The 23,412-nt window shown below is 42.8% G+C and overlaps 1 protein-coding gene across 2 annotated transcripts; it reads right to left on the bottom strand.

Annotated features, from left to right (window-relative positions):
• Positions 1-936: 936 nt before the first annotated feature.
• On the bottom strand, positions 937-18,562 carry UHMK1 (U2AF homology motif kinase 1). Of its 2 annotated transcripts, XM_025927860.2 has the most exons (8): positions 18,114-18,562; positions 16,412-16,704; positions 15,459-15,650; positions 13,339-13,433; positions 9,616-9,692; positions 9,367-9,465; positions 6,974-7,062; positions 937-2,974 (listed from the first exon to the last, which is right to left on the bottom strand). In XM_025927860.2, exons 1-8 carry the CDS (start codon positions 18,379-18,381, stop codon positions 2,828-2,830), a joined length of 1,260 nt encoding a protein of 419 aa, XP_025783645.1. In that variant the 5' UTR covers positions 18,382-18,562; the 3' UTR covers positions 937-2,827. The 2 variants fall into 2 exon arrangements, with proteins under 2 accessions (XP_025783645.1, XP_025783646.1); XM_025927861.2 differs by lacking the exon at positions 6,974-7,062.
• Positions 18,563-23,412: the final 4,850 nt, after the last annotated feature.

Raw genomic sequence — 23,412 nt, 5'->3', positions numbered from 1 at the left:
TGGGCCGAGAGTGTATCGTGACGATACCACAGAATGAGGAACCAGCAAGGCAAGAGGGAAGGAAGCAGAGACACTAACTTAGGGAAAGAAAAACTACCTGAGATAAAATTTGCCCGAAAGAGCAAGGTTTAAGTGACAAAAAGCCGCACCTCTTTACCCTACCTCTCAAAAAGAAAATTCCTACGTTTTTAATAACTTCGAGGAATCAAAAGGTGTGTATATATTTCACCCTAAAAGAATCATAAAAATCGCATCTTTTGATAATATTTGGTTCAGGTTTGAGAAAGACAGTAAGATTAAACTTCTTACGGTATCGGGGGAGGGAGGGAGAATCTGCAAACGTCATCTTTGGTAGTAATGGGCTAAAAGCTATAAAATCACAATTTACATCACAGGAGGCATCTTTTTTCAATTTGGTGGCTTTAATATAAAATATTTAATTCAATGCACGGTACTCAGGCTCATCAATTAGTCCCTTGGCCCCCTGAAAATCTAGTTAGGATCTTCTGTAATAAAATTCTACAGTGTCAAACACTACATATAGGTATGAATATATCGGCAATAAGAAGACGAAGAATGCCGTGACATTCAGCATCACGACGCTAGCAGCACGTGGCATCACTAAGCTTAGAAGCCTCCCTGCAGTTTATTTGTGAGGGTTTCTTCTTTGTGGGGGTGGAGGCGGATGAGAAAGGTACAGGTGCCGACCTGGGATGCCTGCTCTTAAAAGAATTCACTTGTATTCCATGTTCATCGGTATGCACAGAAGGACCTGGCGTTTTTAACCACCATGGAAGCTGCTACCCACATAAACATTTATGTTTTAGGAAAGTTTACGTTTCCAGAGTACTGGTTATATGCTCTTGAACTTGTATTTGAAAACAAACCAGCTAATCATTTTCTGAGACGGCCAGAATGAAAAACAACACATCTTCCTTCTAAGGGCACTTACAATTTAATCTTCCCTTGGGGATGATGCCACAAGGCCTTCAGGCCATTCATAAATCCGCCTCTTTATACCAAATTCGGCTTCATAATAAACATTAAGGGAGAGTCCTGAATAATTATGGTAACTGTAAATAACTCAAATGTCAAATAGCAAGTGTTTGAATAGGGTAAAAGAATCCATCCTCTAAAATATAAATTCTCAGCTGGGCTCTAGTTAACACACACAGACTGTACAAAGCGGCTTCCAGCAGGGAAAGATATTAAAGGCTTTTTCCTTAGGAAAAAACGTTTTTAATTTCATTTAGATAAGGGAACAAGAAAAAAATTCATAGCCTGTATCTTTTTTTTTTTTTTTTTTGTATAATCAGTGCTTTAAAAAGGTTTCCCAAGTTTTAAACCTTTAAAGGCAACCTACCATAACGTGGGAGGAATCCATGATTACCACTCCTAAAACCATGTAATCAACCCATGTGCACGAAAGCGTGCGCACGAGCATCCTGTGCTCAGGGACACAATGGATTGCTGTAAATCCTTTCGTGAATTCTTGACGAGTTTTTCTTCCTTTCTCCCTCCATCTTACGAGAGCTACACCTTTCCTAACTTCCCTGCAGTCAGAAGCCAGACGGTCTGGGATGCCCCCCCTCTGGCTTTTCTTCGACCACGAAGGCAGGCAAAGAATGGGTGGAAAGGAAAAGTAGCAGAGGGAGGGCGATGGCAGAGAAAGAGAGGAAGGAAAACACGAACCCCGGATTATCCACTTTCTCTTTGCCCAGTTTTTTTCTTTCCCTTTCCCTTCACTGAACATCTAATTCTTTCTTTTTGACCCACTTCAATTTCCATCATAGTAAACAGAACTCGATCTTGAGAAATCTTACAATGGTCACAGGAGATTCAGTACAGAAAAGATGAGCTAATACAGGTTCTAAAGGAGCCTGGAGGATGGGGCAAGATACGCGTAGCAAAACTTTTGCTTCGTTCCAACCAATTTAAGAGTTTCAGTTTAACCCAGTCTAGACTCATTTGTTCTGAGCCTCTCAGGAATGAACTATTTTCTCATTTACATTCTATGAGACCAACTCTCAAAAAACATATATCCTAAGTCTTACAGACATGAAACAGCTGGGAAAGAGACAGGTACAGACTGTATGAGCTCACAAGACTCACACTAGAAAGCACGCTGACTCAAATCTCCTCTAGTCTTTCATTCCCGCACACTCACTCAAACATACAAACTAGACATAAAAATTGTGCAAGATCAAGCATCAGCTTTCTATTTTAAAAGCCTTAATTAAAAAAAAAAAAAAAAGTAGATAGGCTCACTGCAGTTTCTTTAAAGGAATATTCAGGACTACAGTACTCCTTTAAAAAAATTTGTAACTCAGTGTTAAGAACACAGTAGGTAACTGCTGCTGGACAATCACTTAACAATTACTGGGAACATCCAGTGCCAGCTATGAGTATCAGTGATAAGGAAGAACCACCTGACAACATAAAGGAATAATCTGGAAGTGATGTCACCGACTCTAACAAACTTGTTAATGTTCACTATGACATGATATTATTCATCCTTGCTTCATGATCATGTGAAATAATTAGTATCTTTTTAGGTTACATACTGAAGAGCAGCACTTGGCCTACTGCACAAAACAAAAGGTTGCCCATATGGATGCTCTAAAACCCCTCAATGTATAGCTGAGAGGTCTTGTCCTACTCAGTGCCAAATGTTTGCAAGGCAGTCATTGCTTGAGCACGTTAGTAGGATTAAATAAATGTACAAAGTATTCCCTTAAAATGGTAAGGGGGTACTTCTGCATTCAGATGTAGAATACAATAACCCAGGAAATGGAGGAGAAACAGGAAAGAGTCCTCAGGTTACTGATTAAAGCAAAGTTTGGTACAGATATCCCCTCTTGTAGGCACTCAGCGGGTAGAATGTGGCCACAACAAACTTCCCATCAAACATCCTTCCAGTCAGTAATTTCTGAGCAGCTTTGGAATCACCGGCATTGGCATACTCCACAAAGACCTGTAAGAGGACACAGAAAAGTGGCTTCATTCCCATCAAGACTGCTTTACAACAGGGCTTCTTCAACTCTAGGGAACACGCACGGATCATTTAGGGCACACATAGGGATCACACCTTGTTACAACACAGACGTGGTTTCTGGAGCTCTAAGGTGGGCCTGAGTCTCTACAACAGACTCCCAGGGGCGCCTGGGTGGCTCAGTGGGTTAAGCATCCAACTCTTGATTTCAGTTCAGTTCAGGTTTTTGTGAGTTCAAGCCCCACACTGGGCTCTGTACTGACAGTGCAGCGCCTGCTTGGGATTCTCTCTCTCCCCCTCTCTCTGCCCCTCCCCCATGCACTCTCTCTCAAAATAAATAAATAAAGGGGCGCCTGGGTGGCTCAGTTGGTTAAGCATCCGACAGGTCATGATCTCATGCCCCGTGAATTTGAGCCCCACATCGGGCTCTGTGCTGAGAGCTCAGAGGCTGGAGCCTGCTTTGGTTTCTGTCTCCATTTCTCTCTGCCCTTCCCCCACTTGCTCACTCTCACTCTCTCTCTCTCAAAACACTTAAAAGAAAATCTTAAAAATAAATAAATAAAATAAACTTTAAGTAAATAGACTCCCAGGTGATGCCAATGCTGCTGGTCCACAGACCACATTTTTGAGCACGGTTTAGAATATTTCCCTCAGTTCCATTCGGAAAAATCCACAGAAGACAAGTTGGGTGAAAAGTGTACATCCATTTGCCATGTTCAGAGGCCAAAGAGAGGGCCGAACAGCCCGGAGACCAGGTGTGCTCCCGCGGCGTCTCAAAGACAACCTACGCGTTCAGAAGCGGCGGGAGGAAAACCTGGTCACGAAACCTACAAGACTCGTAGGAACCGTGACTACAATAAGGAAGAGTTTAAAACTAGGTAATTTCCTTTTCCAGAGCCTCAGATTTCCTGAGACAGGTAGAGGATACAGCCTAGTAACTTATGTTCTTTTTGATGATCCAAAGTAAAAGTTACTGGGAGACGAAATAATGTGAAATGACATGTCCTCAATTACCCATGAATTTGTGAACCAGAAAAAGAACAGCCTCATCCTCCTCAGTTACTCACTCATTTGTTAAGTCAACAGTCTTCAAACCGGGGTGCGAGCATCCTAGACACTCAGACTCTCAAAGGGAAACCAAAAATAGGCCATCTGAAGGAAATCAATTTCTGGAGTCTCAGCATTCTCTTATACCTGCTCCTAAAATTGGATCCACCAAGAAGTTCAAGGCAGATTCTCCTTTTCCATTTCCCCTTTCCACTTGACAAAGTTGCTTCGGAAGGGTATAGAAACCTCCAGGGCATGAAAAGAGACAATTCCAAATATAGTACTTTTGAACTGAATCTTCCTCCATGGGTAAACAAAGCACTATGCCCAGCCTGTGACTGCTCACTCCCCCCCCTCCATTTTTTTATGTTTATTTTACTTGTGAGAGACAGACAGACAGACAGACAGACATCCAAGCAGGCTCCATGCTGTCGGCACAGAGCCCACTGTGGGGCTCGAACTCACGAAGCCATGAGATCATAACCTGAGCCGAAACCAAGAGTCAGACACTTAATGGACTGAGCCACCCAGGCACCCGAGTACCAGTTAGCTCTAGTGACATAGGCCTTTTCATTGAACAGAAAAGAAAGTTAAAGGATGATGTCCAATGACAATGCAGCTCTTTCTGATTTTTTTTAACCTGATTCTCAGTAACTTCCAAGTCCACACACCAGCGTTCAGTGAGCAGACGTGCACTTCCAGAAGGAGAGCCATGCTCTCTGTGATGCTCCTGGCTTCACAGATAACTGACCTCCAGTTTTATACATTGCAACATTTCAAACTAAAGAGGAAAAACATTTTTATAATTTACTATGAAATTAAATAATTATATCAATTTTAATCTTGACTACTCTTTCTAATTACAAGACGCATTCCATAGTTTAGATTTTAGTGACTTTTATAACATTCTTTAAAAAAACAAATAGTATCGTTAGTTTGAATCGATTATTTGAATGAAGACTGACTTTGCCAACCAGGTAACAGACGTATCAACAACCTACAGAAGTTCCACCCGAGATTCCACGAGCCTATCGGCTGTTTTCATTCTCCTCTAAATGTCAGTGAGAGCTTGTTAACACAGCATATTTCCTCTCGCTGACGAAGATCTGTTTTTCCATATCATCTGAAGGCTGGATACTTCTTACCCAAAAACATTCCTCTTGTTTCTCTATTCTGTGCCTTCCATCTCATACTGACTGCTGAGGTTCATGTCAGGTCAGATCATGTTAGCCCTTAATTCAAAATCTCCAAAGACCTTCCCCGCTGGTTTAGAGTAAAGGTGTCTGGAGTCCCACGAGGCTCACTGCCCCTGATCTGCCCCTCCTTAAATTAAGGCAGACGTGCTGTAATGCCCCCTCTTTCTCTCTCTGCTGGAGCTACACCAACCTCCTCAAACCTGCCAGGCAAGTTCAGGGCCTTGAAACTTGCTGTTCCCTCTATCTGGAACTCTTTTCCTCATCCCCTTTGTCTTTCAACTCAAATGTAACTTCAGCTTGCCCCTCCCTACCACCCAACAGAAAACTGCACCCCCCGACACACACACACACACACACACACACACACACACACACACACACACACACACAGCACTCCTTTAACCTCTTCTCCTTAGACCTTTTCTCCACAGCACTTATTGCTACATATCCTTGTGTCTGGTTGTGTCACTATTATATCCCCCGGCCTAGAACATAATAATACGTGCTCAATAAATACTCCTAGACTAAACAAACAGCAATGATGCATTTAGTATGCTCCTGACCCTGAAAGAGATAAATGTTGTTACTACTACCTTGGCAATGATTTTTCACTAAGATCAGAGCCGAAATGTCTTTCAGTTCTTTTTTCAGTTGCCAAGAATTTTCATATAATATTGAACCAAAACATAAAAATAATAATCCAGGAGCGCCTGGGTGGCTCAGTTGGTTAAGCATCCGACTTAGGCTCAGGTCATGATCTCACAGTTCATGAGTTCGAGCCCCACGTCGGGCTCTGTGCTGACAGCTCAGAGCCTGGAGCCTCCTTCGGATTCTGTGTCTCCCTCTCTCTCTCTCTGCCCCTCCCGTGCTCGCACTCGGTCTCTCTCTCTCAAAGATAAGTAAAAACATTAAAAAAGAAATTAAAAAAAAAATCCACAACCAGAGGTGACTTCACCCAGCAGGGGACATGTGTCAGTGCTGAGAGACACTTCTGATTGCCACAGCTGCAAAGGGGGGTGGGAGGAAGGCATCTGTTGGGTAGAGGGCTGGGACGCTGCTAAATACCTATAGTGCACGTGACAGCTCACCCAACGAAGGACTATGCAGCTCAAGCGTCAATGGCGTCGAGGCTGAGAAACCCTGAATAAAATAATCCTCTGTTCCAGAAAAGCAGAAATACTACAGGTAGAAGAAAGATCTTCAAAAGACTTCTCTAATAATCTTAGTCAAAAATTTCTGAATCGTAGTTTTAGCCTGTACATTTCATAGATGAAAAAACTAAGGATCATCTTCACAAAGCTGGTCACACGGAGACTGGAACTCAGGTTTCAGGATTCTCGGGCGGTGAACTTTCCTTCTTTAAATTGGCACCAATAATTCCATTATAATGAGACCCTAACCTAAATGGTTTCCTCACCCCACCTAATCGGAACAAAGTAGGCCACGGTATTTCTGTAGCTGACCGTGACCTAAATTAGCCTATGGTACAGCTCGTGTCACTGGTGCTCACAACGGCTCAAAAGTAGATTTTATACTTTTGAAGAGAAAAGTTGTAACTGATTAAAAAAAAATGCACGCCTAGTGCAGAACCTTTGGAAAAAAGCAAAAAGTAAGAAAATAAGAACATCCGTAATGCAAAACTCATAATTTCTAGCAACGTTTCTGGGTACATCTTTCGACAGAACTAAACAACATTTGTTCTCTGAGTAATTCTGAAATTATGAAAACGTCCACTTACTTGTCCCCTGCCAGGATTTTCCTTTGGAACAAGGAGAGAGACCACTGGTCCGTATTTTTGACACTCCTCTTTTACATCTTCTACAACATCTGATTATGAAAACACATTACAGTAACCACATTGCTGAATTACTAAGCACTCATTATTTAAAAACTTTAAATCATCAAAGAATTCAGGAATCCGTATCTAAGTAATGAGGTCATTTTCTACACCTTCTAAAATTAAGCTTAAGGATAATATAAACTCAAAGCATTTAATACGTCCCACTTTTCCAATTGCTTTTTTCTTCCCCTTCCTGAAGACAACAAAAATTATCAGTTTCTTCTGTATCCTTCCCTAAATATTATTAAGCTTATACAAGCAAATATGATCATATATGCTTTTTTTCTAAGTAAAAAATTCCAATCTTGCCTTTTTTTTTTTTTTTTTTGAAGTTCATTTTGAGAGAGAGAGTGAACAAACAGGGAAGGAGCAGACAGAGAGGCAGAGAGAAAGAGAGACAGAGAGACAGAGAATCCCAAGCAGGCTCCACACCGGCAGCATGGAGCCCGATGTGGGTCTCAAACTCACAAACCGTGAGATCATGACCTGAGTCGAAATCAGAAGCTTACTGACTGAGCCGCCCAGGTGCCCTCACTGTGTGGTTTTAATGAGCATTTCAGTAGATGAGAATGAAATATAGGAGACCAACTCACATACCCTTTACTATAGTATCCAACTATATCCTTTACCCACTATTTACTGGGCCGACTTGCAAGAGCTCTGTGTTAAGAGCAATTAAGTTAAATAATTTTTCCCTTTATTCTCTTGATTTGGAATCTCGATCTTAATCCTGATTTGGAATTTATTTTGGTCTAAAGGGGAAGGTTTAAATCCAACGTCCTGTCCCACCCCCACCCAGATTCCAAGACAGTTGTCCCAATACATAGGATTTCTAGCTAAGCAAATTTATCTAACACTAGTGAGCATTCCTGATGACGACCTTACTAATCACAGCTAACAAAGGTATTTAATGCTACTATGTTGTCTGTGACACTTTAGTTCATGAGATTCTTAAACACTAAGATTTAATAGCAACGTGTAAACACTCGATGTATTTACGTGCAGGAATAAAGCGTTACACAACAAAATACAAAGAAAAGAGGAGGCGTAATATGCCCAAGTTATATTCACGAAAGCCCAAGCCTGAGTTTTACAAACAAAATTAGGAGACGGAAGTAGGTGCTGAAGACAGTAAGTAGATCGGCACGAAGGACGTAAGTGGTATTACCAAGAGATTATTTAGAGCCCCTGGTGCACCATGACCTGATTAAAACAATGTTGAAGGCAAGACTATTCTTTCCGATTAACAGGCATCCTGAAAAGCTGAGGCTGCAGATTCTCACAACTATTACAGATTCAAACAAATTACGCTTGTGTCATTCGTCAAATAATGACATATAGCCCAGGGACATAAAATAATTTACCCTTAAAGGCACAGTGTGATCAAGTTAGCTTTATCTGTAACGGTTTTAATTTTCCACAAAGAAAACGTTTACTATGAAACAACTGGTATTTTTAAATTGGGTCCTGCTTGAGCCCATTCACCGCTGTGCTTCCAGAACACTCTTTCTAAAACAGAAGTCTGACTATATCACTCCCCTATTTTAACTTTTTCATGGCTCTTTATTCAACCAAGCACAAATATTTACTGAGTACTTATTTCATAAGCCAGGGACTGTTCTATCCCTGAGGTATAGGTTCTCTTGTGTCATATTCCAGTGTTACTGTCTCTGGGATAAAATCCAAATTCTTTAACACAGCAAATGAGTTTGTTATAGATCTGTATTCCCGGCTATTTCTTCGGCCTTGATTGACCGCTCCCCAATAAACATCCTAAGATACAAACACACCAAACAGTTTGTTATTCTCAGAACATGCCACGTTTTCTCTCATCTCTCACCTTTATGCCATTTCCTCATCAATCCCTCAACTCTTAGCCAAGCAAGTCCAGTTACTAACAAGGCTCAGCCATCACCTCCATAGAGATACCCAGGTCACTCAACCTGGGTTAAGTACCTCTCCTCTCTGCCTCTGTACATTACCCTACTTTCCGATTTATCAAAACTGTAAGCATTTGTTGACATAAATGTCTCTTGCAGGGGTGCCTGGAGGGCTCAGTCGGCTGGGCAACTGACCCTTTATTTTGGCTCTGGTTATATCTCATGGTTCGTGGGTTCAAGCCCTGCATCAGGCTCTGCGCTCACAGCGCAGAGCCTGCTGGGGATTCTCTCTCTCTGCTCCTCCCCCGTTCATGCGCGCTCTCTCTCTCTCAAAATAAACAAATAAATATGCTTTATAAGGAGTTAAAAAAGATACGAAAAAAATTAAAATGTAATTTAGGAAGCAGTTACCTTCATACTCCTCTTCATTCTCGAGATAATCATCATCCAGCACATTCAGTAGCCTTAGCACTGGAGTTGGAAGCATCACCAGATCTTCAATATGAGGGGCTGTTGAGGTTCATACAACATGGTTAAGTGTAAACTCCCCCAAATGAATGGATGAACACTAGGCAAAGGAGCATGGGAACAGAATGTAAGTGAGTTCTGATGTCTGACCGTCAAATGACCAAGGAAGGAACAAAGCCGCAGGCAGCTTACCGAAAGGAATGCTAAAGAAGGGGCTGCACAGTGCCATCTCAGCAGGGATTCTTCTGCCTGGGTCGTCGTGAAGCATGCTAAACACACAGACAGGGATCTTTGTGACTATCGTCAAATCTTGAAAACGGAACCACTGAAGACAATTAAAATGTCTAATGTTCACCGCAACATTAACTATGTCAGCATGGCTTCCTGGAGCATTCATCTACAAAATACACGAATGCTATTTGCAAGTAAATGGTTCAATAACTCATGATACATACCTAGGACACAATACTGTATTTCGATTTTTTATTATTTTTTGAGAGAGAGCACACACCCGCAAGTGAGGGAGAAGTAGAGAGGGAAACAGAGAATCCCCCTAGCAGACTCTGCCCCTTAGCGCAGACCCTGACACAGGGCTCGAACTCACGAACCGTGAGATCATGACCTGAGCCAAAATCAAGAATCAGATGCTTAACCAACTAAGCCACCCACTCACCCCCAGATACAACTATTTTTCAAATGGGGGAAGAATGGGAAAAGCATATGCAAAAATAACCATTTTTAGTAATCTTCCTAGAGTATTATTATCCTGAGACTGTTTTAATGTAAGGTGGAATAAAACAAATGAGCAATTATAAAATATTCTAACATTTCCCTTGTCCTTAAGAACCAGAATTCCTGACACAGAAAGAGAAAGAGATGTGAAATAAAAGTTATATAAAAACTCTGTGGTCTTGAATTTGAATGGGGAATATTCATATGAACTCTGTCCACTTAAAAGGCCTAGAAACAATGACCATCCCAGTAGCAATGAGTATTCCCACATAATTTCTTTTAATGTTTATTTACTTATTTTGAGAGAGAGAGAGAGAGAGAGAGAGAGAGAGAGAGAGAGAACCAGCAGGGGAGGGGCAGAGAGAGAGGGGGACAGAAGATCCAAAGCCGGTTCTGCATCGTTTCTCGGCCTTTTGGCTAAGATCAAGCACAAAGCGGGCTCTACACTGACAGCAGAGAGCCAGATGCGGGACTCGAACTCACGAACTGCGAGATCATGACCTAAGCAGAAGTCGGACGCTTAACCAACTGAATCTCCCAGGCACCCCTAGCAATGGGTATTCCCAAAACTCAGACTGTGGTTTTAAAATACTACTTCCTACTAAAAGAAATCGGGCTTCTCGGAGAAATGGCTATTTCCAGGTCTGGGGCAGGAAATGTATAAGATGAATTGGGAACATCTTGTTACACCAGATAGCAAGGAAGCTATAAAAGATAATAAGGTCAGGGACACCTCAGTGGCTCAGTTGGTTAAGTTTCCAACTTTGGCTTAGGTCATGATCTCACGGCTTATGAGTTCGAGCCCCACATCGGGCTCTGTGCTGACAGCTCAGAGCCTTGAGCCTGCATCAGATTCTGTCTCCGTCTCTCTCTGCCCTTCCCCTGCTCATGCACTCTCTATCTCTCAAACATAAACATTCCTAAAAAATTGAAAAAAAGATAATAATGTCTGCAAAATCCAACTTACACATGCTGACATTCATCAAAGATGGGCAATTTTAGCTTCAATTAGGATAAGAACTGCAATGGGTTGCAGTTACCAAATAATGATACTTTGAACTTTCAAAAGGGAATGATCCCCTTTAGAGGATGACAGAGAATCAACGCATTATGAAAACCAGTAAACAGAGAATCAAGCATTTACTTTGTCTTTGGTTAACCAAATGAAGCACGAAGGACAGAATAAGAACATCACCATTCTACAAACCCTAAGAAAGTAATGGATCTGAGCATTGAACGGTAACAGTTTCTAATAGCTACGTTATGCGCCTCCTTAATGAAAAAACACAATACTATCTGTAGTCTTGCTCCCCCCCACACACCAAGATCAACCCTCTAGATACAACTACCAATTTACAAGAAATAAACAGATATTCATTAAACTATACCAGGGTAACACTGTCAGCAAAATGCAGACTGTGGACAGCTATAGCAAGCCAACAACCCAATAAATAAGGGAACAAGTAAATAAGGAGAAAGTGGGGTAGGAAATGGAAAAGGACCTTTCAGATTAAAAGAAACTTAAAAAGGATTTTTTTAGAAGAGCAGCACTAAACCATAGTGTTTAAAGATGCATACTATAAAGAATACAAGGAAGTAATTGCCATAATAGTCAGGGTAGTGGCTGCTTTTAAGGAGGAAGAAGGGTTTAAGATTAGAATGGGGACAGAGGATTTCTGGGGTAGCCAGCAAAGTTCTATTTCTTGACCTCAATGATAGATACAACAGTATTCCTAAGGATTCATTAAGTTACACATTTGTTTTCAATATCTGTGTTTTATTCTACAATAAAAAAGGTTCAAATAATTTGCATGCGTACACAGCAAAATATGTGGAAAAATACCGAAAAGAAATATACCAAGTGCTAACACTAGAAAGTAGATTTATAATTTTTATTTTGCTGATCACAATTCTCTGTAGCTTCCAAATTTAGTATTTGCTTGTTGTACAATCAAGGGGAAAAAAATCCCAAAGTCAATACCAGAACTTACATGATCTGATCTGACTTCCAAGTTACAACCTATTACACAGTCTCACAATGCCATCTTTTCTATGAAAAATGCAACTTGTAAATCTAATACCAATCAGATAGTAACAGCTATTTAAAACCAATTTGTAAAACACACACACACACAAAAATAAGTGCAAGTAAAATTGTAAGTCCTTATCTGGGTAAATTCTGTGGACTGTAATATTAATTTCCTGGTTTTGATATTGCACTACAGTTATGTAAGATGTTACCACTGGGGGAAACTGGGTGAAGAGTACACAGACCTCTTTGTAACATTTTTTGCAACTTCCTTTGAATCTGTAATTATTTCAAAATAAGAAGCTGTAAAAAAAAAAAAAAAAAACAACCAAAAACCCAAAACCTACTTGGAAGGTGGTAGGGTTAATACTCCAAAGAAAGAATACTGACTTGATCAAAAGATCTACTCTTTTGCAACACAGTAATTATCTTGTTCGTTTCTGCCCCATAATGAGAAAAACGTGAAAAACCAACTACATGATAATACACATGATGTCTTATTTTAAAATATCTAATGTTTTGGACCTACTCAGGAAACAAAACCATTATCTCTGTCCCCACAGTTTTCCACGGTAATTATTTAAAGTATAATGCATAGCTACCTTATTTTAAACGCTTTTTGGTAGTCCAAAAGCAAACTTAGTCTTTAGTTAATAAACACTCTCTTTAAAAACCTACTTTCGGGGGGCGTCTGGGTGGCTCAGTCGGTTGAGCGTCCGACTTCAGCTCAGGTCATGATCTCGCGGTCTGTGATTTCGAGCCCGGTGTCGGGCTCTGGGCTGACAGTTCAGAGCCTGGAGCCTGTTTCAGAGTCTGTGTCTCCCTCTCTCTCTCTGACCCTCCCCCGTTCATGCTCTGTCTCTCTCTGTCTCAAAAATAAATAAACGTTAAAAAAAAAAAATTTTTTTTAAACCTACTTTCAAAAAGACCCTAGAAGAAACAAACAAAAAACAAACAAAACCCTAATTTCCATCAAGTAATACAGGACTGCCAGGGCTACAAGAGGACCGACGTACGGCTGCCGAGAAGAGCCTCTACGCGATCACCAGAAATAATGTAAATCCTGTCAGTAAAAGCAAACAAACAAACAAAAAAAACCCACATTCATGTAGTACATGTACACATTTAAGAACTTTAAAGTGCACATAACGTACCTTTTGATAAGGTCTCTTAGGTGATAGGCTGGAATTGCGGCATTCACCACGGCTTTACTGGCAAATATGTGATCGATAATAGCAGAACTGTTTGCCTAAAAAAAGAGAGAGAAGTCTTCCTTTAGTTATTCCGCTCAGTCTGTATTTACTGAGTACCAGGCACACAGCACTGTACTATTTGGTACGTAAAACGCAACAGAAAACACTTCTCAGAGCTTACCACCTGAATGTGCGTAACTCTGAGCTTCTAGAGGAGGAACTTTTTTTTCTCTATTCTCAGCACCCAGCATAGTACCTGGCACTCTCTATGAATATTTACTAGATGAACAAACACGAACAAATGCCAAAGCAACCACATAAGAACATAGTTTAATACAAAGTGAGACAATGAATGTGTGACAGTTGGGCTGGAGTGTCTTAGGAGTCTTTAACTGGTTTTCAGATACAAATAAACTATGAAAAGAAAGCAACGTAGTATTTAAAATCTGGATCTGCCATATTCATAGTTTAAATCCTGGGGAACGTTATGAGTTCTCAGAAGGTGGAAGTGTAGACACGAGTAAAAAGGCCTGATAACATCCTTATCACTAAAATTTTCTGAATACTTACTACAGGCAACATGCTACGCTAAGAAGTGGTATCATTTATTTTTTAACCTCAACACTTCTGTGAGAAAAATACTATTATTATCCTCGATTTACAGAAAGTACACGGTGGTTCAGTTACCCTAAATAACTTAGAAAGCAGCGGAGGCAAGATACGAATAGTTTGTCTTCAGAGCCCAGACTCATACTCGTTTGGCAATTTTGCCTCCACAGAAGGTGATTAAAATACAAAATACTGTTTTTATGTAGGAAGGGTGAACACGGGATTTTATTAATGCACATCATGCCTCCAACTTGCATACAAAATGCCTGAATGTGACCTAGTTCTGATCAGCTCTGGACCAAGCAGATACAGCCTAATGGTCTCAAAGACAGTCAAAACTAACACAAGGAATTGATCTGTATCTGGGATAGCACCGAACAAAGACTGCTGAGCCTCTTGATTGTCTGAAAGTACCAATGTGCAACAATGACTCTGGTTTTACTTGCGTGGCAGCATTTTTTGCCAAAAGTAAGCATTAGGTACACCCGAGAGACCATGAAAGCATTCCTTCCAGGGATACTTCCGGAAATAGAAGACTAGGGGTTGAGAAGAAATAAACCCCATGTGGTACAAGAGCCATTCACAAACTATGTATTACAAGATACTCAAAAAACACTTGTTGCATAATATCAGAACCAATGATTCCTAAACATGGTATTATTTATCAAACCTCTAGCCTAAAGGGGAATGATACCCTCCCAACACTGCAGCCCCACAGTACGTTTGAAAACACAGTTAATTCCTAAGTTACGAACATACATAAAGTTCATTCTTATGGCAAGGATTTGGAATTTAGAACTCATGTTCCCACAACAACAATGCTCTAAGCAGCACTCACGTTACCGGCATAGTTCATATATGGAACATAAGTAAATCTAAAACACTGCGGAACGGAGCACGTTCAGAACACTAAACTCAGCCTAGGAAGAAGAGTATGGGGCCCAGCTCTGAACATCCAGGTGTACGATCTGCCCCAAGTGGCTTATACGTCTGTGCCTCCAGTTTGTCATTTGCAAAAGAATGACCAATATGCTCTCTGATGATCCACACAAAATTGCGAGGAAATTCAGCGAGGCTGTGCATTAAAATACTATGAGGCATTAACTATAAACCTTTACGTAAACATCATTTCACTTATGTACTGTTGCATTAGTAATAGTTTAGGATGTAATACAACTAAATTACTAAACAGAAATCCCTTCTGCCTTTTTGGAAAAATGCATGTATTCATTTTATCGAGCACTTTCGTGGCAGTCTAGGCACCGGGCCCCAGGCTAAGATCAGCAGGTGTGCAACACTCACGAGCACATCTGTATCTATGAGAATAAATAGTAGCCCTTAAGGCACCGAAAACGCAGGAAGAGGAGTACGTGAGAGACGAAGTAAAGAGAGGCCCCAGTGAGACTCATTATAAACTGCGTGCTTTTAAATTGGAGTTAAGGATTCCGGACGAAAGCACTGGTGCAGTTTACCTTCCATTCCTGAGATCTGACTGTATGTTTCAGTTTCATTCCTGAGAACATTTCCAGTAAAATGATTCCTAGGCTCCAGAGATCCACGGCTGAGGTGCACTCCGTGTCACTCTGCAGGCCGGCCTGGGCCAAGCAATTCTGCAGCTCTGCTTCTGGAGCCCGGTACCCGTCTGTCTGAATATACTTCACATCCTGAAGAAGAAGAGTAAGTATCGCGACCAATAAAAGACTGTTCACTTTCCTGCCATCTCGACCACGTATTTACTTCTCTACACGTGTAATAAACCACTGCCAAACCGAATGCCAACAAATTTGTAGTCCTTGCCGATCCCAGTTATTTGGTTCATTAACCGAGCAGTTCTCACAGGCAAACTGCACGTTTCTACACAGCTGCTCATTTCTTTAGATAATCTCTTGCCTGTTGGGCACTGCTGATAAATGAGGACACTCTGCAAAGAGCTGACAAACCGTGGAGAACGGAGCGTCTGCCAGAACTGTCACAGCCGTTCTGCCATGAGCCCCAACACTGGGGACGCCAGTAATAGTAATGACCTGTTCATTACCCCACTTAACCCAAATACACGTCCTTTTTTTCACATGGTGGCAACGAAATTCTTTTTATTTGCGTGACCCCAAGCCACTTCAGTATTTTAGAAATATCTCTAAGAGTCAGGGCACCTGGTTGGCTCAGTTGGTTAAGCTTCTGACTCTCAATTTCGGCTCAGCTCACGATCTCACGGTGGCGTGGATTCGAGCCCCGTGTGGGGCTCTGCACTGACAGTGCAGAGCCTGCTTGCGATTCTCTCTCTCTCCCCCTCTCTCTCTTTACCCCTTCCTCCCTCCCTCCCCCCACTCTCTCAAAATAAATAAACTTAAATAAAATTTAAAAAAAAAGAAAAAAGAAATACTCTAAGTGTCTACCAAAGCACTCCTATTATTAAAGTATTTCTTACCTGATTGCCTTCTTTGAAGCTAAGTCCAAAGTCAATGAGTTTAAAACATTCATTCTCTGCACTCCACAATATGTTCCGTGGTTTGAGGTCTGCATGGACATAACCCTCATGGTGAAGAAAAGCAAGGGCCTCCAGAACATCCCGGGCACAATGCTGTATCATCCACATAGAACAACCCTGATGACTGGAATATAAAAGCAATTCCGAAACACTGACATCCAGGAGTTCAAGCAACAGACAGCGTGATGGCACATTCGGAGAGAAATGGATTGTAAAAACTCCATACAAAGTCACTAAAGAAAAGAAACAAATTATAATGCTTTCAAAACCAGACTCAGAATAAGTTGCAACACAGATAACTGCAGAACAAATTTGGGATACCCTAGATAAGAACTCTGATGAGCAATCGAGCTTCCACTGTAATTTCTTTTTCCCCAAAATAAGACTTTTTTTGGCAAGTGGATTATTTTAAAATGAGAAAATCTTCAACAGCTCATTACTGTTCAAAGATATTAAAGACGGCACATTAATTCAAACTGTATCACTAAGCATTCAGTGATGGGTGAATATGCACTCAGGGTACCAAGCAAAAATGATTAAAAGTAAAATCCAAATATTATGGACTCTTAAGACAGATGTGACACCAGGTGAAAACAAAATTGCAGATTGGTTCTTGATCCAAAACAGCAGCACTCTGGGGGGTACAGGTCAAGGGTAAAGCATTTGACCGCAATATAGTACTCTATAATCTAAATATTAAAAACAGAATAAACAAATAACATTTAAAAGACATTTAAAAGACTTTCAAGATGACAACTTAACCTAATCTTGCAAAGACGCAACAAGTCCTTAAGCTTGCAAAAACTGCAAAATAATTTCCCTCTCAAATACCGGGGTTATATACATCATCTAGCAAGCTTTAAAAAGGGGGGGGGGGGCAACACTAGTGGTGAAGAAATTCTTCTCCAAAATGGTACTATGAAAAAGGTCACTCTTCAAATTACGTATCGATTATGCTTGCCGGGAAGTAAGACATTTATTATCCAAAGCTCTAACTAACTACATACACTCTGTTAAAGTAAGGACAGCCAAGGCTGTTTTCACAGATCGATCATCAGTAATCATTACCTTTCTTACCTATCTTATATTCTGAATACCTAAATCGTGCAACATAGACTTACCAGGGTCTAAGTATAACGTGTTACTAATTCTCATACTTCCATAAGGGATCCTATGTTAATACTGAGTCATTTCTCCCAAATCCATGCTAAATATGTACCAGGTAACATCTGTATGAGTTAACAGCATTTACCACAAGCCCTAGAAGTATTTCTCATCTTGCACTGGTATGCGAAGATTCAAAAATTTCCATACAAGACATGAGACATCTAGCAAAGATGGGTCTCCTTTCACTAGGAAAGATAACTCTATGCTGATAAGTGCAGCATTTTCTGATGAGACCCGAAGCAAAGCAGAACTTAACTGAGCATTTATTACGTGACACTGGGCTAGGCAGACCACCAACTCCACCCTCCTGCAGACAGAGTGAAGGGGGATGGGAAAAGGGCCAGGATCGGGGGAAGAGAGGGCCAGGCCCACGCCTCCCGCCTTAAGGACAGAAGACGGAACGCCAGGCTGAGAGAGGGGGTGTACCACCGGGCTGGGACCTGGGCAAGAAGGGAAGGGAGGCGGCGGCAATTACCGATGTTCCTGTGACCCTGCAATTGCTCCAGCGCCGCCCTCTCTTTGCGGAAACCATACTCGGCGGCCGAGGCCGCAGCGCCGGTGGTTCCCGGCGGTAAGAACTGCTTGAGGGCGCCGGGGGGCGAGCCGGGAGTGCCGCAGCAGCGCACCCGATACACCGAGGCCGAGGAGCCGCTCCCCAGGCGGCTCTGTACCTGCCACAGCCGCCCGAAAGCTTCCAGAAACCGCGGCGGCTCCGCGCCCCACGCGCAGCCGGACCCCGCCATCGGTGCGGACGGAGGGCGCTGGCACGGGAGCTGAGGCGACGCCCGGGGCAGGCCGGCAGGGCCCGCGGTCACATCCCCGCCTGCCGGACCAGCGGCTCCGCAGGGAGGGGCCTGCAGCCGCCTCGCCGACTGCCGAGACCTCAAGCCGCCATGACACCGGAAGCCGAGAGCGCCGGGCTCCAGAAACCGGAAATGGAGGAAGAGCCAATCGTGCAGGCCCGAGGAGGCGGGCCCAGAAGGGGCGGGTCTAGAGCTGAGCGGAGGAATCAGGTTTTGGAGAAAAGTCTGGAGCCTGAGCTACTGAACTCTGCGGGGTGCTCCCTGCTTCTCAGGCCGACGCTAAGTGCCTTCACGAACGTTTCCTGAAACTGAGACTAGTCCTTTTTCTTGCGGAGGCGCGCCCCTCACCACTGGGACCCTTAGGAGAATAAAGCCCAGCCTACGTTTCTCCTAGACGGCAGCCCAAGGAAAATAGCCCGGTTACTGCAGGAAGGGGTTTGTCACGGTCCCCCACCCCCTTGCCTGTGATCGGAGCAGCCACAGTTCTGGAAGCCCAGCCTCCGTGCCCCTTAGTCCACCTTGCCTGTGACTGCCTCATCAAAATGCATCTGCCCTGGGCGAGGCTGGACCTTGTACAAATTTTTACGTTTTATGTATTCATTCTCTTGCTCATTAAATAAACGTCTACTAAGTAACATTTAGCAAATATCAGGAGTATCAATCCACAAACTGAGGTGTGCAATGAATGTAGCCTTCCCTATTTTTCTGTCGTTCAACTTTCCCTATTTCAAGCTCCATTCAGATGGGGTGGCAGAATTGAGTTTCAGACAATTTACCCCCATCTCCTTTTGCTCAGGTGTTGTCTAAGTTCCCAGGCGGGTCAGGTGGCTTATGTGGTGCAAAGTGGAGAGGCTGAGGACCCATCTGCTCTTTGGTAACCTGGGTCATCACCTTGTCTGCTTGCTACTGAGATGGGCCTTATTTCTGTCTACACGGCCCTTTTGGGTCTGGAGTAGGGAGAACTCTGCATTCTCCCGCAATTTCTAACAAGCATTTTTCTCTATGTGTAAAGTCCATACTAATCTTGGGCTCTTGAAATACAAAAAAAAAAAAAAAAAAACCCAAAAACCAAAAACCAAAAAACAACTCACAGGCTTCTTCTAAGGCAATGAGCACAGCTGTTTATCTGCTCGTATAAAGGGAAGAGAGGGGTACCTCGGTGGCTCAGTCTGTTAAGCACTGGACTCTTGATTTCGGCTGGGGTCATCATCTCACTGTGGGTTCAGCCCTACATCAGGCTCTGCACTGGGAGCCCACTTGGGATTTTCTCTCTCTCTCTCTCTCTCTCTCTCTGCCCCCCCTCCCCGCCCCCGCTCACGCGCCCTCTCTCTCTCTCTCAAAATAAATTCTCTTACACTGTGATGTCTTCTCATTGCTCCTTTGCTGACATACAAGGTAAAGGAACTAAACTGTATGATTGAGCCACATTCAAAAGTGGTACCCCACCAACGGAGCCACCCAGGCACCCCCTATTTACTGCTGTTTTAAATTGCTAAGTTTTGGAGTAATTTTTTAGTAATAAAAGACTATAAACTAGAAAGGAATAAATAATATCTGCAAAACTTAATCTTACTACAGATTTTTTTTTGTAGACAAGTTGCATACATTTATGCTCTCATTAGCAAAGAGTACATCACTTGCAATACCCATATCAGTATAAGGCATTATTATTAAAATTTTGTCTTTTTAATTTTATAAGCAAGAAATATTTTGATGCAATTCTGTGGTTCTTATTAGAGTATATCTTTTTCTTTTTCTTTTTTTTAATTTTTAGTGTTTTTATTTATTTTTTAGACAGAGAGAGACAGAGCATGAGCAAGGGAGGGGCAGAGAGAGAGGGAGACACAGAATCCGAAGCAGGCTCCAGGCTCTGAGCCATCAGCACAGAGCCCGACGCGGGGCTTGAACTCACATACTGTGAGATCATGACCTGAGCTGAAGTCGGACGCTTAACTGACTGAGCCACCCCGGCGCCCTGAGTATATCTTTTTCATACTTTTACTAAATATTTTTGTTTTCTCTCGTGTAAATTTTCTTGCAGGATCCACCTGGTATAGTTCCTTTTTCCCCATTAGTTTCCCTCACTCCTGTTGTCTTTCTGCTTAGATTCCCTTCCTTCCATGAGGTTGGAAAACACCAGAGAATCACTTGGAATTCTAGTCTGTAACTGAAGAGAATCCACCGCCCCTCTCCAACCCATTCTTTCTTCTCTTATGAACAGTATCTCTTTGCAATGTGCTATGTATGGATTGAATATTTGTGTGACCTCCCCCCCCCCCAAAAGAATTCTTATGTTGAAACTCTAATCCCTAATGCGATCATATTTGGAGATGAGGGTTGGGGAGGTAATTAGACCATTAGAGTAGAACTCTCATAATGGGATTAGTCCCTTTATAAAAAAAGATACCAGAAATCATGTTTCTACTCTCTGCTCTCCACTGATGTGGGAAACAGAAGCAGGAGGAAATGGTAGATAAAATTAAATTTCCTTCTAATCTGAAGCCCATTGACAAATACTTGAGGCCTGCAAAGTAGGACATTCTTCCTGGAACTCCAAAGTGTCTAATGTCAATCCCTTGCTAGAGGGAAAAACAACCTTGGCTTGACAATAGCAGAGGCCTGCAGGATCCTCTGAGCCTTCTTTAGCATATGAAAGCCCTTGTGGAAACTTCCCTTGCCTTTACCTCCCCGCAGATCCCAAGTATATAATCAATCACTCCTCACAATCCCTGAGTAGCTCTTTCTGCCCATGGGTCCCATCCCGGTGCTTTAATAGAACCACCTTTCCGCACCAAAGATGCCCCAAGAATTCTTTCTTCGCCAGCAGCTCTGAACCGCACCACTTCAAACCACATGCTCCACCATTGAAGACACTATGAGAAAAGGGCTCATCTGTAAATCAAGAAAAGAAACTTCACCAAGAACCCAGCTGTGCTGGTGATGTGGCTTGGACTGTTGGGGCTCGGAGCTGATGGCCAAGAAAAGGGTGGTTTTATTAAAGCATGGGGACAGGTCCCACGGGCAGAAAGAGCTAGCTGCACTGGGGTTGTGAGTGATGAAGTCTTGGGGTGATGGTGGGGTGGTCCGGAGCTAATGGCCAAGAAAGAAGAATTCTTGAAGACGTCTTTGGTGCAAAAAGGTGATTTTTTTATTAAACCACGGGGACAGGACCCGCGGACAGAAAGAGCTGCACTGGGCTTGTGAAGGGTGGCTAGTTTTCCCTTTCTTTCGGGTTTCTGCACAAATGTCACTGAATCAGTGAGGCCTTTCCTGGCCACTCTAACACAAATCGGCAATTCCTTATAGCCCTGGATTTCCCTGTTATCCTTACATTGCTTTCCTATTTACCTATAGCATTTTTATTTAGCACAGTATATATTTTCTTCCTTCCTTCCTTTCTTTCTTTCATTCTTATTAGTGGATTTCTCTGCCTAAAATGTAAGTTTGATGAGGACAACTTGGTGTGTGTTCACAGCTGTATTTCCAGTGCCTACAACAGTGTCTGGCACATAGTAGGCACTTAGGAAATATTTTTAACTTAATTTAATTTTAATTAAAAAAAATTTTAAGGTTTATTTTGAGAGAGGCAGGCAGACAGAGCACGAGCAGGGGAGGGGCAGAGAGAAAGGTAGACACAGAATCAGAAGCAGTTTCCAGGCTCCACGCTGTCAGCACAGAGCCTGACACGGGGCTCGAACCCACGAGAGTAAACGGCCTGTCGTTGGGGTTGCGAAAGAACAAATAAGATTCCCAAGGAAAAGTTTGGTCTGCTCCTGGGGTCAGAGGCTTTATCTGGGACTTTATTTCATCTCATCCCGCCCCGTGCTGATTGAGGTGAGAACTTCCTGCACAAGGGATTCTCACGTGACAGACACTGGAGGGCTGGGTGACAGTGGGGGTGCAGTTTCCATCCGGAGCCTTGGCTCCAAGGGAAGCCCTAAGTCCCCTCTGGAACACCAGTCTGTCCCTTTCTGTATTCAAGGGATGGGTCAAGTGTAGGACTGTGCTGTGGGGCGGAGTCTTTCCTGGCGTACCAGGGCGATGAACTGTCTTTTTTCTTTGTACCTCCACCTTCCTGGTTTGCTACTTTGCTGTCGAGCAGATCAAGCAGAAGCGTCTGTAACATCTGAAGGGAGGACCCGGGCCCACGGCCACCCCCTGCAGGACCCTGGCCCTGGAGCCTTCTCCTAGGCAAGGAAGCCCACAGCTTTTCTCATCCTCAATCCTGGACCGTGACTCTTCCCTAAAGGACTGAAGGACAGGGCAGGATGAAATGGAAAGGCAGATGGGGAAGCGAAGGTGATTGGGAAAGAGGAGGCCGAAGAAAAGAGGACCAGGCAGATCAGGCCATTCATTTCATTCTCTTCCTTCCTTCCCTTTCTCTCCCAGCACCGAGGAATCCCACAAAAGCCACATTTACAGACAACGCCTTCTGCAGAATATGGACCTTACAACCTCTCTGCTCTATTCTCCACCTTCTGGCAGGAGTGTTAATAAACAGAAGAGATGACCAGCAAAACCAAGGAAAATCCTTGATAATCCAGAAACTGCACAACCATTCCATGCAATTAAGAGTTGTCTCGGATGCCTGAGTGGGGCAGTCGCTGAAGCATCTGACTCTTGATCTTGGCTCAGGTCATGATCTCACGTCATGTGAGCTCAAGTCCCGCATCGGGCTCTGAGCTGAGCTGACAGTGCACAGCCTGCTTGGGATTCTCTGTCCCTCTCTCTCTCTCTCTCTGCCCTACCCATCTCACAGTAAATAAATAAACTTAAAAAAAAAAAAAAAAGGATTGTCTCTAGATTCAAAAGTGTTGTGTTTTTTATTTAATTTTTTTTTCAACGTTTTTTTATTCATTTTTGGGACAGAGAGAGACAGAGCATGAACGGGGGAGGGGCAGAGAGAGAGGGAGACACAGAATCGGAAACAGGCTCCAGGCTCTGAGCCATCAGCCCAGAGCGTGACGCGGG

Source organism: Puma concolor, chromosome E4 (assembly GCF_028749965.1).
Source record: "Puma concolor isolate L17-30 chromosome E4, mPumCon1.1.hap2, whole genome shotgun sequence".
NCBI classification, from domain to species: domain Eukaryota; kingdom Metazoa; phylum Chordata; class Mammalia; order Carnivora; family Felidae; genus Puma; species Puma concolor.
The sequence above is the reverse complement of the archived record's forward strand: the minus strand, read 5'-3'. Positions and strand labels throughout refer to the sequence as shown.

Coding starts and splice junctions, on each gene's coding strand:
- UHMK1 (XM_025927860.2), bottom strand. CDS start 18,381: ATGGCGGGGTCCGGCTGCGCGTGGGGCGCGGAGCCGCCGCGGTTTCTG. Junction 15,651..16,411: donor GCTTCAAAGAAGGCAATCAG/GTAAGAAATACT, acceptor CTTCTTCTTCAG/GATGTGAAGTATATTCAGAC. Junction 9,693..13,338: donor CTAAGAGACCTTATCAAAAG/GTACGTTATGTG, acceptor CTGTGTGTTTAG/CATGCTTCACGACGACCCAG.